Here is a 17,310-nt window from a genome sequence, read left to right on the forward strand (position 1 = left end):
TTGATCAGTTAGCACCGAAACACGAGCTATCTAAGAGGGACGTCTTTCGTTTTTTTCAAGTTAGGGATTTTATTCAAAAAAAGACTACACTTTTGACTGATCCCTACAAACCCGAGGTAGAGAGAAGGGTGCTCAGTGCTAAGAGTACACTTTCTGTCAGCACTTTATATCAATAGTTGGGGGGATGCCTCCTCAGATGAGTTTGATTGACTCTGCAGGGTGTGGGAGAGCTAGGCATTGAGGTCTCCTCAGAGGATATTTGGGAAAATGCAAGAAAGATATCAATTTGCAAAAGGACCCATGCTTTACAGTTGAAGATTCTCCACAGGGTTTACTTGGCCCTGGACTGTTTGTCAAGATTTAAACCAGGGTATCTTCAACATGTTCCAAGTGCAAGATTGGTACGGGCATTCCTACCCATTGTCTCTGGTCCTGTGGTAGGCCTCAAACGTACTGGAGTGCTGAGACGGGTGCAATGGAGATGAGTTTGTGTGTAAGGGTGGAGAAGGACCCAATCTCTCTTCTTGGCCTGCCCAGTACGTTCCTGCAGATGCGCATAAGAGAAAACTTCAACATCCTCACTTTTTGTGCAAGAAAGAATATCTTGTTAGGTTGGGCATCCGAAAACTCCCTGGGCCTATTGGCTTGGGGGAAGATTGTTTTTGAGCATATCCCCTTGGGATTTTCTCACAAGTATGGTACAACACAAAACTGAGAATGTTTCTAAGTCATGGCAGCCCTTTTTGGAATAGCTGGACACAGATTTATCTGCCACTCTAATAAGGGCTTTTATATAACCATAACGATTGTGCTTTATGAGTACAAATCCAGAGAGGAGGAACTGCAAACGTATGAGTGTCTTGTTTGGCTGAGTTGAGTTATTATTATTTATTAGTTTGTTGTTGATTATTATTTATTTAGTTGGGTTTTGAAAAATATATTTTTCTATATATATTTATACACTTGTACATGAGGATGGGTTGATTTCTTTTAACTTATTTGTGTTCTTTCCTTTTATTGTTTTGAATTGTTTTATGTTTGTTGTCATATTAAAAAAAATCTATTTCTCAGTAAAAATATATTTTAAAAAACTTGGGTGAGCACTTGAAATATAACATTCAAGGATATGGGTGAAGCGTAGGAAATTGTGTTAAGCATGTCTTTGGTGATTGGGATTGTCGGTATAGATTCATGGAAGGGCCTTTTCTGCACTGTACTTTGATACTAGATGTGGGCTTCAAGAAATCTTGAGAGACAATAAGCATCATTTTGCAATCCAGTTACCATGGCAGACAGTCAGTGGACAGGGAGATCATGCTTGACAAACCTACCGGAATTCTTCAAGGGTGTAACTGGTACAGTTGAGTAGGGGAGCCAGTGGATGTGGTTAATTTGGATTTTCAGAAGGCTTTTGCCAAACTCCAAGTAAGCGATCAATGTGTAAGATGAAAGTGTGTTGGATTGCGGGTAGTTTAATTAAGATGAACAGAAATTGCTTCACAGTCAAGAAATGGGGAGTAGGAGTAAATGGGCCTTTTTCTGAATGGCAGGCAGTGATGAGTGGATGTTGTAGATAAGTTATGACAGCTACCTTTAATTCAGCTACTTATTAAAAAATCTCACAAACAGTCAAATAATGAAGCAATTAATTAAAATTTATTGCATGTGGCTACCAAAATAAGACCCCTCAAGTATGCAAGTTAAACCTCACAACCCAACTGAGATTTTACCCAATTAATGGTGGAATTTAACTACGATTCAACCAATGTTTGTACAGTGTGATTCTCTGGAGTTCTGCTGCTGAAGTTGAATTCTTAACTAATTTTCTGTCTTGTAAAGTTTGTGATGTGACATTATTGATGATTCTTTATATCTATTCATCCACAATCTTGATTACATATCTGGAGTTATCAGACCTGGAGCTTGCCTTCTTAGCAGGAGTAGCTTCTCTATTTCTTGTTACATTTGGTGTTAGTTGTCTGTTCAAAACAAGCCTGTCCTACTGTTAATTCCTTAAATTCTTCTGCAGGCAATCATTTGTCCTTGTGACATTAGGCCACCAGTTGTCAAACAGTTGTTAAAACTTATGTAGCTTTGACTTCTTTTCCGTGGCATGGTTAATAGGTATTTTGCTTTTAATTCCTTGTTCCATTATCCTAGGAATCAGTTTATTCTAGAAAGTGTTGGTACTAATTCTTTCAATCCATGAACAGTTATTGAAGTTGTGAAGTTTACTTTATCACATGGGGCATTGCAGGGGTTGGTACCAGGACTCCAGCTCTTCACAATATTTGTTAATAATTTAGATGAGGGATTTGCAGCTGACATAAAGTTGGATGGAAAGATGAGCTGTAGGAGGATGCCGAGATGATACAGTGTGATTTGGATGGGCTTGGTGTGTGGATAAATGCATGGTAACTGCTTTTTAACGTGGGTAAGCATATGGTTATCAATTTTGGTAAAACAGGAAAGCAGATTATTATTTGAATGGCCATAAATTTGAGATGTAAATGTTCAACGATACCTGGGTGTCATTTTGTAGCTGTATCTGAAAGCAAGTGCACAGGAGCAGCAGACAGTAAAGAAGACAAGCTATATGTTGGCCTTCATAGGAAGAGGCTTCGAGTCCAGGAACAAGGATGTCTTGCTACAATTATACAGGCTATTGGTGAGGTCACACCTGGAATATTGTGTGCAGTTTTGGTCTTCTTAACTGAGTTTAGAAAGCATACATGAAAGGTAACAAAGAGAAATTAGGTTTGAAATTTTGGTGGTTCTGTCTGCAAATTTCCAGTTCTTTTTAGATATGTAGAAACTCTATGTATCCAGGTTTATGTAGCCAACATATATCAAAAGGGGCAGTAGCCGTTATGACAATGCATGGTGAAACCATTTCTTCAGGCAGAGAGTGATGAGCCTATGGAATTTCCTGCCACAGAAAGTGATTGAGGCCTAAACATTGAATGTTTTCTAAAAGGAGATAGGTTGAAAGGATCAAAGGATAGAAGATAGAACATTACAGCGCAGTACAGGCCCTTCGGCCCTAGATGTTGCGCTGCCCTGTCATACTAATCTGAAGCCCATCCCACCTACACTATTCCATGTAATTCCATTTGCCTGTCCAATGACGACTTAAATGCACTTAAAATAGAACAACTTAAAATAGATATAGGACAAAAGCAGGAACAGGCTATGGAGTTGGACTGAATGATTACCCATAGTCATATTGAATGGCTTTGCAGACTCAAAGGGCTGAGTAGCCTACTCCTGTGCCTGTTTTCTATGATTTTATAAACCTAAATGCAGACCTAAATAAATACTGCCCTCCAATATTAACAACGATTCTCTGCTTTCGGTTCTCTTGGCATAGCTTTATGCTTGGAGAAAGTGAGGACTGCAGATGCTGGAGATAGAACATAGAACATAGAACATAGAAGGATACAGCGCAGTACAGGCCCTTCGGCCCTCGATGTTGCGCCGACCGAATCCTACCTAACCTATACTAGCCCAATAACTTCCAAATGCCTATCCAATGCCCGCTTAAATGACCATAAAGAAGGAGAGTTCACCACTGATACGGGCAGGGCATTCCATGAACTCACAACCCGCTGTGTGAAGAATCTACCCCTAACATCTGTCCTATACCTACCACCCCTTAATTTAAAGCTATGTCCCCTAGTAACACCTGACTCCATTAGCGGTAAAAGGTTCTTAGTATCTAAAATCAGTATCTTAGATCAGAGCTGAAAATGTGTTGCTGGAAAAGCGCAGCAGATCAGGCAGCATCCAAGGAGCAGGACAATTGACGTTTCGGGCATGAGCCCTTCTTCAGGAGTGAGGAGAGTGTGCCAAGCAGGCTAAGATAAAAGGTAGGGAGGAGGGACTTGGGGGAGGGGCGTCGGAAATGCAATAGGTGGAAGCTGGTTCAGGTGAGGGTGATAGGCCAGAGAGGGGTGGGGGCAGAGAGGTCAGGTAGAAGATTTCAGATTAGGAAAGTGGTGCTGAGTCCTCCATCGCCAGACCATTGCAACATGACGGCTGGAGGAAGAGCGCCTCATCTTCTGCCTAGGAACCCTCCAACCACAAGGGATGAACTCTGATTTCTCCAGTTTCCTCATTTCTCCTCCCCCCACCTTGTCTCAGTCCCAACCCTCGAACTTTCCTAACCTGCAATCTTCTTCCTGACCTCTCTGCCCCCATCCCCACTCCAGCCTATCACCCTCACCTTAACCTCCTTCCACCTATCGCATTTCCAGCGCCCCTCCCCCAAGTCTCTCCTCCCTATCTTTTATCTTAGCCTGCTTGGCACACTCTCCTCATTCCTGAAGAAGGGCTCATGCCCGAAACATCAATTTTCCTGCTCCTTGGATGCTGCCTGACCTGCTGCGCTTTTCCAGCAACACATTTTCAGCATAGATTATGCTTGCACTGTTCATTTAGACATTAATTTTATTGACAAGGCGATTATGTGGCAAATTCATATGACATTGTAAGCTTTTTAAAATATTCATAAATAACTGTGTTGGAAAGATCGGTGATATAATTACTACTTCAGACATATAACCCTCAATGTTTTTGAGCTCTATCCATTTGTAATAGTAGTCTACCACTTTACCTCTTGTTTGTAAAGGTACATCCGAGCATATTCCCATGGTCTTCGTGGAAAAGAAGAAGATATCAATAGTCCTCTTGCAGTTTTCCTTCCAACTTTTTTTTTCGCTCTGAGGACCTGTCTGGTGGCAGTTTCTCTGTAAGTGCAGAAGATTTCAGATTAGGAAAGTGGTGCTGAGTCCTCCATCGCCAGACCATTGCAACATGACGGCTGGAGGAAGAGCGCCTCATCTTCTGCCTAGGAACCCTCCAACCACAAGGGATGAACTCAGATTTCTCCAGTTTCCTCATTTCTCCTCCCCCCACCTTGTCTCAGTCCCAACCCTCGAACTTTCCTAACCTGCAATCTTCTTCCTGACCTCTCTGCCCCCATCCCCACTCCAGCCTATCACCCTCACCTTAACCTCCTTCCACATATCGCATTTCCAGCGATGGTTGTGTGGAGAACCTCCCAGCAACTGCATAATTTAGAGAGAACATTGTTTTCTTGTTCCCTCCTGATGAATAACACAACTTGACATCATTTCTTTCAGTTTTGGGACCCTTGGAAGGACCAATCCCTCATCTGTTCATAGTACTGTCTAAGAATGTTTGACACAGAACTGCCTGACTTAAGCACATTCTTCATTAGATTTTTGTGTATCTCTTGAGTTCATTTAGTTTCTGGTAGAGTTGTGGTTTGCTTTGATGTAAAGATTTACACCTCTTCAACAAAGACTACATCTGCTTGACCAGGCTTTGACAACAAAGATATATGCTGCTGTGCTGCAGTCAGCCTCTTTCCTGAAACATTAATTGGTGGAGGTATTGATGCTAACTTGGATTTGTGGTCTGTATGTAACTTGAGATGAAGACTAAGAATGTAATCTATAAAATTTTACACAAATCCATGTAGCACTTAATATCCCCTTCTCTATCACTGGATATCTCTGATCAATCTGCAAGTAAAGGAATTGGTTGTAAACAGGTCTGTGCTTTCTATCCCAGTCAGGCAGCATCTGAGGAGCAGGAGAATTGACATTTCGGGCATAAGCAACCTTCAGGAATGAGTCTTGTGGCCCAAAGGGTTGATAGTGATAAATGGGAGGGGGGCTGGGGCTAGCGGAAGTTGGCTGGGAATACAACAGGTAGATGAAGGTGTGGTGAAAGTGATAGGTCAGAGAGGAGGGTGGAGCAGATAGGTGGGAAAGAAGATGGTCAGGTAGGACAGGCCAAGGGGGTGGTGTCAAGTTGGAAGGTTAGGACTGGGATAAGGTGGGGAGAGGGCTAGTGAGGAAACTGGTGAAATCCATCCTGATCCCTTGTGGTTGGTGGGTGCCAAGGTGGAAGATGAGGCATTCTTCCTCCAGAACTTGGAGGAAGTTAAAGTGTTCAACCACAGGGCGGTGGGGTTGGTTAGTGTGGGTGTCCCAGAGATATTCTCTGAAACGATCTTGGGCATCTTGTTTTCCCAATGTAGAGACCACCACATCAGGTACAACGGATACAGTAGAAGTACAAATGATTTGGTGAGTGTACAACTCAACCTCCACTCCTGGCATCTATCCCTGCCACTGCAAGAAGTATAAAACCTGCACCCACACCTCCCCGCCCCCCCCCCCCCTCACCTCCATCCAAGACCCCAAATGATCCTTCCACATCCACCAGCAACGTCTCTGGAACATTGACAAAAAACAACCCCACCGCTCTGTGGCTGGGCACTTTAACATCTCCCCTCACTCTGCCAATGACGTGTAGGACCTCCTCCATTCCCAAACCCTTACCACCCGACATCTGGAAGAAGAACACCTCATCCTCTGCCTTGGGATCCTCCCAACAACATGGGATCAATGTGGATTTCACCAGTTTCCTCATCTCCCCCCTCCACCCCCACCCCACCACCTTATCCCAGTCCCTACCTTCCAACTCGGCACCACCCCCTTGACCTGTCCTACTTGTCCATCTTCCTTCCCACTTATCTGCTTCACCCTCCTCCTAATCCACCACTTGCACCCCACCTTCAATTACCTATTGCACTCCCACTACCGTTCCCCAGCCCCACCCCCCTCCCATTTATCATTCAACCCCTTGGGTGACAAGCCTCATTTCTGAAGAAGGGCTTAATGCCTGAAAGTCGATTCTCCTGTTCCTTGGATGCTGCCTGACCGGCTGTGCTTTTCCAGCACCACACTCTTCGACTCTGATCTCCAGCATCTGCAGTCTTCACTTTCTCCCTGTGCTTTCTGTCTGCCTGTATGGAAAAACCAGCACCCAATCCTGTAAAAGATGCATCTGTAGCAATGATAATGTGCAGCTCTGGGTATTAGCTAAAGTATCAGGTGATATCAGCTGATTTCCAGTTGTGTGCCATTCCCACAACAACTTTCCAACAAAAAAAAATCCACTGAACAATTGGTTTTGCTTGTGTGATCCAAATATTTTGAGTTTTTTCATCCATGCTGTATTTTAAACGCTCACCGCAGTCACACCATGTTTTTTAAACCATAAATGTATTAGCAAAGTGGGGATCTAGCTCAACTGTGATCCCTCACTTAATTGAATAGCCTGATACAACCCTTTTTTTTAAGCGAGGCTTGTAGTTGCAAACCAAGCGCTTGAATAACCAGTGTCTTTTGATTAAACATACTTTTTAAAAATTCTCTTTGTAGTAACAACTATATGCTTTATGAAATGAAATATTACTACTGTATTTCTCTTCTACAATTTTGTAGGCCAAGGACAGAATCCTGCTCGCCAGGCTAGCGTCAATTCAGGAATCCCATATGAAGTGCCAGCATGGAGTTGTCAGATGATTTGTGGCTCTGGCCTGAAAGCAGTGTGTCTTGCAACACAAGCCATCATAACGGGCAGCTCCAATATTGTGATAGCTGGAGGCATGGAGAGCATGAGCAAGGTACGAACACAGTTCAGCTGTCATACTAACTGGTTGTTTGCTGATTAACAGTAGTGAGACAAGACAGAAGTTTAGTTAAAATGAAGAGGTTCAATAGACAAGGTAGGCAAGAGCAGGCTAGGGAACAAGGGAAGACTGATGATTTAAAATACATTTATTTAAATGCAAGAAGCCCAACAGGTTAGGCTTTAATTTTTTGGGGCAAGGATCGGAACAGGAGACTGGGAATATCGTAGCTATTACAGAAACATGGCTGAGGGATGGACAGGACTGGCAGTTCAGTGTTTTGGGGTGCAGATTCTATAGGAAGGATAAAAGGGGAGGCAAGAGAGGAGGGGGAATGGCGCACAATTAAAGAGGGTATTCTTGGGGGATTGTTCAGTGAATCTGTATCGGTGGAACTGAGAAATAAGGAGGGGGTGATCTCTTTGATGGGATTATACTCTAGCTCTCCTCCCCCCTCCAATAATCGGTGGGAAATTGAGGAGCAAATATGCAGGGAGATCTCAGATAGTTGTAGGAGTAATAAAATTGTAATAGTAGGGGATTTTAACTTCCCAAACATAGACTGGGACTACCATAATGTTAAGTGCCTGGATGTGAAAGAATTTGTTAAGTGTGTTGAAGAAGGTTTTCTCAATCAATATGTAGATAGACCTACTAGAAAAGGAGCAAAACTTGACCTCCTCTTGGGAAACAAGGCAGGACAAGTGACTGAAGCCTTAGTAAGGGAGCACTTTGGGACCAGTGACCATATTCTATTAGTTTTAAAATAGTTGTGAAAAAGGTTTGGCCTGGTCCACAAGTAAAGTTCTAAATTAGAGCAAGGTCAGTTTTAATGGTATTAGACAGGAACTTTCAAAAATTGATGGGGGGAGGCTGTTAAGTGGGAGGCTTTCAAGTGCGAGCCAACAAAAGTTCAGGGACAGGATTAGATTACTTACAGTGTGGAAACAGGCCCTTCGGCCCAACAAGTCCACACCGACCCGCCGAAGCGCAACCCACCCATACCCCTACATTTACCCCTACCTAACACTAAGGGCAATTTAGCATAGCCAATTCACCTGACCCGCACATCTTTGGACTGTGGGAGGAAACCGGAGAACCCGAAGGAAACCCACGCAGACACGGGGAGAACGTGCAAACTGATAGTATGAAGGGCAGGGCTGTCAGGAATGGGGAACACTGGTTGACTAGAGACATTGAGACTGTGGTCAAGAAAAGGAAGGAGGCATATAGACAGCTGAGATCAAATGAATCCCTTGAGGTGTCTAGGGGTGTAGGAGTATACTTTAGAGGGAAATCAGGAGGGCGAAAGGGGACATCAGAAAGTTTTGGCAAATAAGGTTAAGGACCATTCAAATTCTACAAGTATATTAAGGGCAAAAGAATAACTAGGAAGAGAATAGGGCTCCTTAAAGATCAACAAGGCCATCTATCTGTGGAACCACATGAGATAGATGAGATCCTAAATGAATATTTCTCTTCAGTATTGACCATGGGGAAAGACATGGAAGCTAAGGAACTTGGGGAAATAAATAGTGATGTCTTGATAAGAGTCCACATTACAGAAGAGGAGGTGCTGGAGGTCTTAAAATGCATAAAGTTAGAATAATTCCTGGGACCTCATCACATGTATTCCAAAACAATGTGGGAAGCTAAGGAACAGATTACTGGGTCCCTAGCAGAGGTATTTGTCTCATCAACAGCCATAGGTGAGGTGCTGGAAGACTAATGGAGGCGAATATTATGTCATTATTTAAGAAAGGCTGTAAGGAAAAGTCATGGAACTACAGACCAGTGAGCCTGACATCAGTGGTTGGTAGGTTGTTGGAGGAGATTCTGAGAGTCAGGATCTAAATGCATTTGGAAAGACCAGGACTGATGAGGGATAATCAGCATGGCTTTATGCATGGGAATGTGTCTCACAAACTTGATTTAGGGGACTGGAATAGCCAAGGTCTTTTTCCCAGAACTGGAGGGCATAGGTTAAGGTGAGAGGGAAAAGATTTAAAAGGGACCCTAAGGGCATATTTTCACACAGAAGGTGGTGCGCGAATGGAACAAGCTGCCAGAGGGAGTGGTGGAAGTGGTTCAGTGACAAATTTTAGAAGACATCTGGTTGGAAACATGAATAGGAAGGGTTTATAGATATATATGGGCCTTATGCTGGCAAATGAGATTAAATCAGTTTAGGATCTCTGGTTGGCCTGGATGAGTTGGACGGGAGGGTCTGCTTCAATGCTGTATAACTTATTGACTCTATATTTACCTTATCCCATATTATGACCTCCATTAGTTTTCCCACTTTTGATCAAAAGCTGTTGTCTCCTGGGTTATGCTTTGCCACTTTCTTAAACAATGGTGTCATATTTGCAATCCTTCAGACCCTCAAGACTAATCCTCTGTTTAAAGAGGTTTGGAAAATTTCTGTCAATGACTGCAATTTATTGCCTTACCTCTTAGCAATTGAGGATACATCCCATGCGGGTCTGGTTGCTTGTCTGCTTGCAATGCTGTCAGCCATTTTAGCATCTCTTCATCTTCACTATACTGCTCAGTTGTTCAACACCCACATTTTCAATAAGGCCATTGCCACCATTTTCTAATTTGGTAAAGACAGAAGCAAAATATTCATTTAGTCCCTCTGGGTCATGTCCTTTGCTTCAGTGAATGGCCTACCGTGTTTGTTCCACATGGGCACACTCAATCCTTCATTAATCTTTTATATTGATACGTTTGAAGAACAGTTTACTATTTGTTTTAGCACAGCCTGCCTTCCTCTCTTTGTAGGAGAAAGTGAGGACTGCAGATGCTGGAGATTAGAGCTGAAAATATGTTGCTGGAAAAGTGCAGCAGGTCAGGCAGCATCCAAGGAGCAGGAGAATCGACGTTTCAGGCATGAGCCCTTCTTCAGGAATTCCTGAAGGACTCATGCCCGAAACGTTGATTCTCCTGCTCCTTGGATGCTGCCTGACCTGCTGCGCTTTTCCAGCAACACATTTTCAGCTCCTTTCTTTGTACTTCCTCTCAGCATTCCTTATTCCAGCCTTAGCCTTTCCTGCATTTGAGACACTAATCCAGTGTGTATCATATGTCTCCTTTTCCTTCCTTATTTTCTCATCAATACCCTTAGTCACCACGTATTCGAGTTTTAGATATTGTACCTAGTTTGCACCCTATTTAGCTCTTTTTGAAATTCTCCCATTTCTCATTCACAATTTTATCCACCAAAATGCAATTCCAATCAACGTGCTCCAGTTCAACTTTTAGATCCCAAAAATGTGCCCTTTTCCATTCTGGGATATTAATTATTGACCTGTTTTTATTATTTTCCAACTTGATGTCTGTGTTATCATATTATAACAACTAGGAGCCAGTTCACCCTCTTGAATCTGCTCCGTTATATCATCTCAGTTTCAACTTCACTTTGTTCCTGCTTTCCTTAATCCTTTAACCTATTTAAAATTTCTGATGAAGGGCTCTTGTCTGAAATATCGATTCTCCTGCTCATCAAATGCTGCTTGACCTGCTGTGCTTTTCCAGCACCACACTCTCGACTCTAAAAATCTGTCCATTTCCTTCTCACATTTACTCAATATCTCAGCATAACCACACATTCTGGTGTGGTAAATTCCACACATTCATGATCCTTCGAGAGAAGTAATTTCCTAGAACTACTGCCCTTGCGATCGCTGCCAGAAAGAACTATTGCCTCCGCAAACATGCTGATACTTCTGCCGCTGAAACCTTCACTCATGAATGCTGTCTGCCATGTCACTTGTGCCCTCGTGGTTATTGCTGTCAGATGCCACTTCCGCTTGCATTGATGTCACTTACTGGAATTTCACTGATGCCCCCACACAACCCGCTGAAAGCACTGGTTCCACTTATGCTGCTTCCGCCCCCACTGTTTCTGCTGAAATGGCACTTCTGTGCCTGCTGACATCACTTAACGAAGCTGTGCTGACCATGTCGCCTCCGCAGTTGCCACTGAGAACGCTGCTGCCAAGGAAACTGTTTCAGTGAACACCACCCAGAATGTCACTTCCATCCCCACAAGTGCCACTGAACGCACTGCTTCCACTCCCATGACCACCACCATTCACGTCACTTCCTCTGGTGACATCACCTATGACATCACCAACGATTCCATGACTGCCCCCATACTCCAGAGACAGTCTCCATTCCCACTCCCAACTCCAGCTCTACATTGGGCCCCAGCCCTTCCTGTTTTTTTACCAACCCCGAGACCTTGCCTTCACTGAGGATGAACGATCAGTCCTCAGTAAAGGTCTCACCATCAAGCCATCACATTTCCAGGTCAAAGAATTCCATATGTGCTGCGACATTGAACTTTTCTTCTGCTGCCTCCGCCTCTCTGTGCTTACTTTTTCAATCGTGAGTCCCACCCACCCTCTGAGGAAACCTTCTCTAGTGTCCAACATACTCCGTCCTCCTGGACACCCCGTGATGGCCTCTTACCTGCCCTCAATTTTATCTCCAATTGCTGCCGTGACATTGACAGCCTTTACCTGTCCACCCTATTCACCTGTTTCAATCTCAAACTCTCGCAAAGCGCAGCCCTGCACTCCCTCCATTCCAACTGCAACCCCACCATTAAACCAATGGACAGGGGGAGTGGGGGGGGCGGGTGGTGGTGGGGGTGGGGGGGGTGGTGGTGGTGGGGGGGTGGTGGGGGGGGGTGGGGGGGGTGGTGGTGGGGGGGGAGTGTGTGGGGGGTTGTGGGGGGGGGGTGGTGGGGGGAGGGCGCACTGGTAGTCAGGCACATCGACCTTTACATCACTAAAGCCAGGTGCCAACTCACGGGCACCTCCTGCTGCTTCCTTGACCACAACCTTCATCTTCCATTACGAAACCATCTCCCAGACCATCTACAATCTGCCAACCACAGGCAATTTCCACGGCCTCCATCCTCAGTTCCACAACTGTGCAATGCCTGGTTCTACTTTTTACCCAAAATCCAAAACCTGTCTGCCCTGGTCAACCCATTGTCTCCACCTGCTCCTGCCCCACCAAACTTATCTCCTCATATTTCAATACCGTCCTATCCCCCTTGGTGCAGGAACCCCACATATATATTTGGGACACCACCCATGTCCTTCACTTCCTTCATGACTTTTGATTCTCCGGCTCCTAACACCTCATCCATGGACATCCCACCCTATACAGCTCCATCCACTTTGGCGAATGCCTCCAAGCCCTCTGTTTCTTCCTCTCCCAACAATCCAACCAGTACCTCTCTACTGACAAACTCATTTGATTGGTGGAACAGGTTCTCACTCTCAACAACTTCTCCTTTGGATGCTCCCATTTCCTTCAGACCAAAGAGGTAGCCATGGGCACCCTCATGGGACTCAGCTATGCCTGCCTCTTCATAGGATGCGTGGAACAGTCCCTCTTCCTCATATTATTAATGCTATTACCTGAGGCAGTTAGAAATATTCAGAATAATCAGGCAAAGTCAACTTAGCTTTGTGAAAGGCAAGTCATATTTAATCAACTTAATGGTATTCTTTGAGGAAGTAATGTGTGCTGTGGATAAAGGGATGGATGTACTGTACTTAGATTTCCAGAAGCAATTTGATACAATGCACTGTTGTGGAAAATAAAAGCTCATAGTGTAGGTGGTTAAAATACTTGCACGAATGAAAGATTCATTCTTTTCCACCTGATGTTTGAAGAGTCAGTATTGTTGGGGATATAAGTGAGGCGTGTAGATGAGGATGAGTTGGGAGGGGGGAAACGTTGCGAGGATGACTGAGGGTAAGTATGCATTGTTAATAAGGGGTGGTGAGCATTATCTGGGTTTAACAGGTCCTTTAAAAAGCTCATTGAACTGAAAAGGCCTTGAAAGGCATTATTTTTGTTCCTGACAAAAATTAGGCCTGGCTTCACGTCACTTAGGCCTTACTGCTCAGTAAGATGTCCCTGTTCATCATAAGTAGCTAGATAGTTTAAATTGTAGTAAACAACTGGAAGGTCTGGCCTGTAGATTTAATTTAAGCCACCGGTGTTAATTATCTTCACATTTCAAAATGGTAACTGCCCCACCAAAATCAAACAGTTCACATTGTATACTCTGAGGGATAAGAGGGATAGAGGATTGTCTGCAGTTAGGCTTAGATGAAGAGGCAACATTTAATGACAATGTGCTGTGGTGTTATAGAGTCATAGAATAATACAGCATGGAAACAGGCCCTTCATCCTAAACTGGTCCATGCTGAGCTTGGTGCCCACTCAGTTAGCTTGAATTGTCCACATTTGGTCCATATCCCTCTAAACTCTTCCTAACCATGTACTTTTCCAAATGTTTTTTAAATGTTGCTATTGTACCTGCCTCAACCACTTTCTCTGGCAGTCCATTCCATATATGCACCACTCTTTGCGTGAAGAAGTTGCCCATCAGGTCCTTCCTAAATCTTTCCTCTATCACTTTAAACCTATGCCTTCTATAGTTTTCAGTTCCCCATCCCTGGGAAAAAGACTATATGCATTAATCCTACCTGTGCCCCTCATGGTTTTATACACCTCAGTAAGGTCACCCCTCAATTTCCTACATTCCAAGAAATAAAGTCCTATCCTGGCCAACCTCTCCCTATAGCTCAGGCCTACTAAACCTGGTAACATCCTTGTTAATCTTCTTTGCACTCTTTCTAATTTAGCTATGTCTTTCCTATTGCAGGATGACCAAAACTGCACACTATACTCACCTGTAACTAACCTAATGCCCTAACTCCTACACTTAATGCCTCGATTGCAGAAAGCCAGCATGCTAAATGTCTTCTTCACCACCTTGTCTAGCTGTGACACCAGTGTTTTCCCTTGTTATTCCCATCTAGTCTAGTCCAGGTGTGAGCAGAATTACCCTCACTGGTACATGGGTTTTAGAAGAATAGCCCACCAAGACTATCATTAAGGTGCAGGAAGGAAAATAGGACCTGTAAACATCAAGAAAGGTGAGTTGATGTTAATGTCCTTTCAAAAGAGTGAAAATATCTATGGCAAAAGCCTGCAGTTCTAGTTTGGAGGAAAATGACCATAGTTTAGAGTTATTTACCCAGTAATATTGAATCTTTACGCAAAGAAGGAGGGCAGGCATCCAATTATGTCTTTATCTGTTCTATGCAGAAGCAACTGATGACAGTTCCATATATCAAAGATCAGAAGTAGGAAAAAATTAGGACTTCAGATAATGGAGATCAGACTCCAGAAGTATGGTACTGGAAAACCACAGCCGGTCAGGCAGCATCCGAGGAGCAGCAGAGTTGATATTTCAAGCATAAGCTCTTCATCGGGAATGAGGGAGTAGCCCAAAGGGGCTAAGAGATAAATAAGAGGAGGGTGGAGCTGGGGGAAGGTGGCTGGGAATGTGATAGGTGATGGAGATAGATCAGAAAGGAGGGTGATGTGGATAGGTGCGGAAGAAGATTGACAGGTGGATAGTTCAAGAGGGTGATGACGAGTTGGAAGCTTCGATCTGGGATAAGATGGGGGGGGGGAGCGAAAATGAAGAAACTGCTGAAATCTACATTAATCCTGTATGGTTGGAGGGTCCCAAGGGGTAAGGTGAGGTATTTGAGATGGTCCAGGTGAACCTGAGGTCAGGGTGGAAAGTGTTGGTGAAGTTGATGAACTGTTCAATCTTCTTGTGGGAGCAAAAGATGGCAGGAAAAGATGGGGAATGGTGCCATTGTAACAATGGAAGATGGACTGTTCCACTGACCTATGAAGTGGCAGGCATAGCTGGGGCCCATGTGGATGTCCATAGTTACCCCTTTTGTCTGGAGGAAATGGGATGATTCGATGGAGAAATTGTTAATGATGAGGACCAGTTCAGCCAATTGGATGAGTGTGTCAGTGGAAGGGTACTGTTTGGGTCAGCAGGAGAGGAAGAAATGGAGAGCCTGGAGGCCTTTGTCATGGCGGATGGAAGTGTACAGGGACTGGATGTCCATGGTGAAGATGAGGCATTGGGGGCCAAGGAAATGGAAGTCATGGAGGAGGTGGAGGGCCTGGGTGGTGTCCCAAACACATGTGGCGAGATCCTAGACGAACAGTGACAGGACCTTATCGAGGTATGCAGACATAAGTTCAGTGGGCCGGAACAGGCTGAGATGATGGATCAATCAGGGCAGTCAGGTTTGTGAATTTTGGGTAGGAGGTAGAACCGGGTGGTGCAGGGTTAGTTTGGTGCACCGACCTCTACAACAACTCATGGACACCTCCTCCTACTGCCCCCTTGACCATGACCTCACCTCCTGTCAATAAACCATCATCTCCCAGATCATCCACAACCTCATCACCTCAAGGCACCTCCCACCAACAGCCTCCAACCTGATTGTCTGGGATCCCCGTACCGTCCGGTTCCACCTACCCAAAATTCAGAAACCTGACTGCCCCGGTCCACCCATCGTCTCAGCCTGCTCCTCACCCCTATCTGCGTTTCTCAGAGACCATTCCCACCGTGCCTCCTTTGTTAGGTCCACAGCCTCCACCACCTACTCTCCACACCCAGCATCTTCCCTTACCACCGCAAGATGTGCAAAACCTGTGCCCACACCTGTCCCCACACCTGTCCCCTCTGTCCAAAGGCCCCAAAGGATCCTTCCACATTCAACAGAGATTTACCTGTACTTCCACATACGTTATCTACTGTCTCCATTGCTCCTGGTGTGGTCTCCTCTACACTGGGGAGACAGAACGCCAACTTGCCTTTCAGAGAACGTTTCTGGCACTAAACAACTCTACTGCCCTGTTGATGAAGACTTTAACTCCCCTTCCCACTCCGCTAAGGACATGTAAATCCTGGGCCTCCTCACCACCAAACTCTAGCCGTCCAGTGCCTGGAGGAAGAACGTCTCATCTTCCAGCTTGGGACCCTCCAACCATATGGGATCAAAGAGATTTCACCAGTTTCTTCATTTCCCTCCCCACCACCTTATCCCAGATCCAACCTTCCAACTCGGCACCGCCATCTTGAACTGTCCTACCTGTCCATCTTCCTCCCCACCTATCTGCTCCACCCTCCTTTCCGACCTATCACCATCACTCCCCCACCTCCATCTACCTATCCCATTCCTGGCCACATTCCTGCCCAGTACCACTCCACTCCCATTTGCCTGTCAGCCCCCTTGAGCCACGCCCTCATGCCTGATGAAGTACTTATGCTTGAAACACAACTCTCCTGCTCCTCGGATGCTGTCTGACTGGCTGTGGTTTTCCAGCATCATGCTTTTCGACAAAAAGCTAGCATCTAGGTTCAGTGAGTATTAGGGAAGATAAGTCCTGATGAAGGGTCTCAGTCCAACTTTCCTGCTCCTCCAATGCTGTCTGACCTGCTGTTCAGAAGTAGGTCAATTCAGCCTGTCGAGTCTGCTCCAATATTCAGTGAGATCATGGCTGATCTGATAATGCTTAGCTCTACTTCCTTGCCTTTTTCCCCTAACTCTTGATTTCCTTAACTGAATAACAATATAATTAATGATGCAGCCTCAACAGCTCTCTGGGAAAGAATTCCACAGATTCATGACGTCAGAGGACAAACGCTTTCTTATTTCCGTGTTTTAAATGTGTTTTAAATCTGAGATGATGCCTCCTGATATTAGACTTTCCCACAAGGGGAAAACAACCTTATCAAGTCCTCTAAGTATCTTGTATGTTTAATAAGGTAACGCTACATTCTTCTGTATTCCACTGACTACAGGCCCAATTAACTCAACCCATCCTTATAGAACAGTCCCTCCATACTAGTTATCAACCCAATGAACCAACTTTGGTTGCCA

The 17,310-nt window shown here is 44.6% G+C and overlaps 1 protein-coding gene across 2 annotated transcripts in view; it reads left to right on the plus strand.

Annotated features, from left to right (window-relative positions):
- acat2 (acetyl-CoA acetyltransferase 2) overlaps positions 1-17,310 on the plus strand; it is a 111,442-nt gene that overhangs the window by 39,500 nt on the left and 54,632 nt on the right. For both annotated transcript variants that reach the window (XM_060830988.1, XM_060830989.1), the window contains exon 3: positions 7,323-7,504. In XM_060830988.1, the coding sequence (XP_060686971.1) occupies positions 7,323-7,504 (182 nt within the window). The remainder of the gene's footprint in view (positions 1-7,322; positions 7,505-17,310) is intronic.

The sequence above is a fragment of the Hemiscyllium ocellatum genome, chromosome 10, assembly GCF_020745735.1.
Source record: "Hemiscyllium ocellatum isolate sHemOce1 chromosome 10, sHemOce1.pat.X.cur, whole genome shotgun sequence".
In the NCBI taxonomy this organism is placed as follows: Eukaryota; Metazoa; Chordata; class Chondrichthyes; order Orectolobiformes; family Hemiscylliidae; genus Hemiscyllium; species Hemiscyllium ocellatum.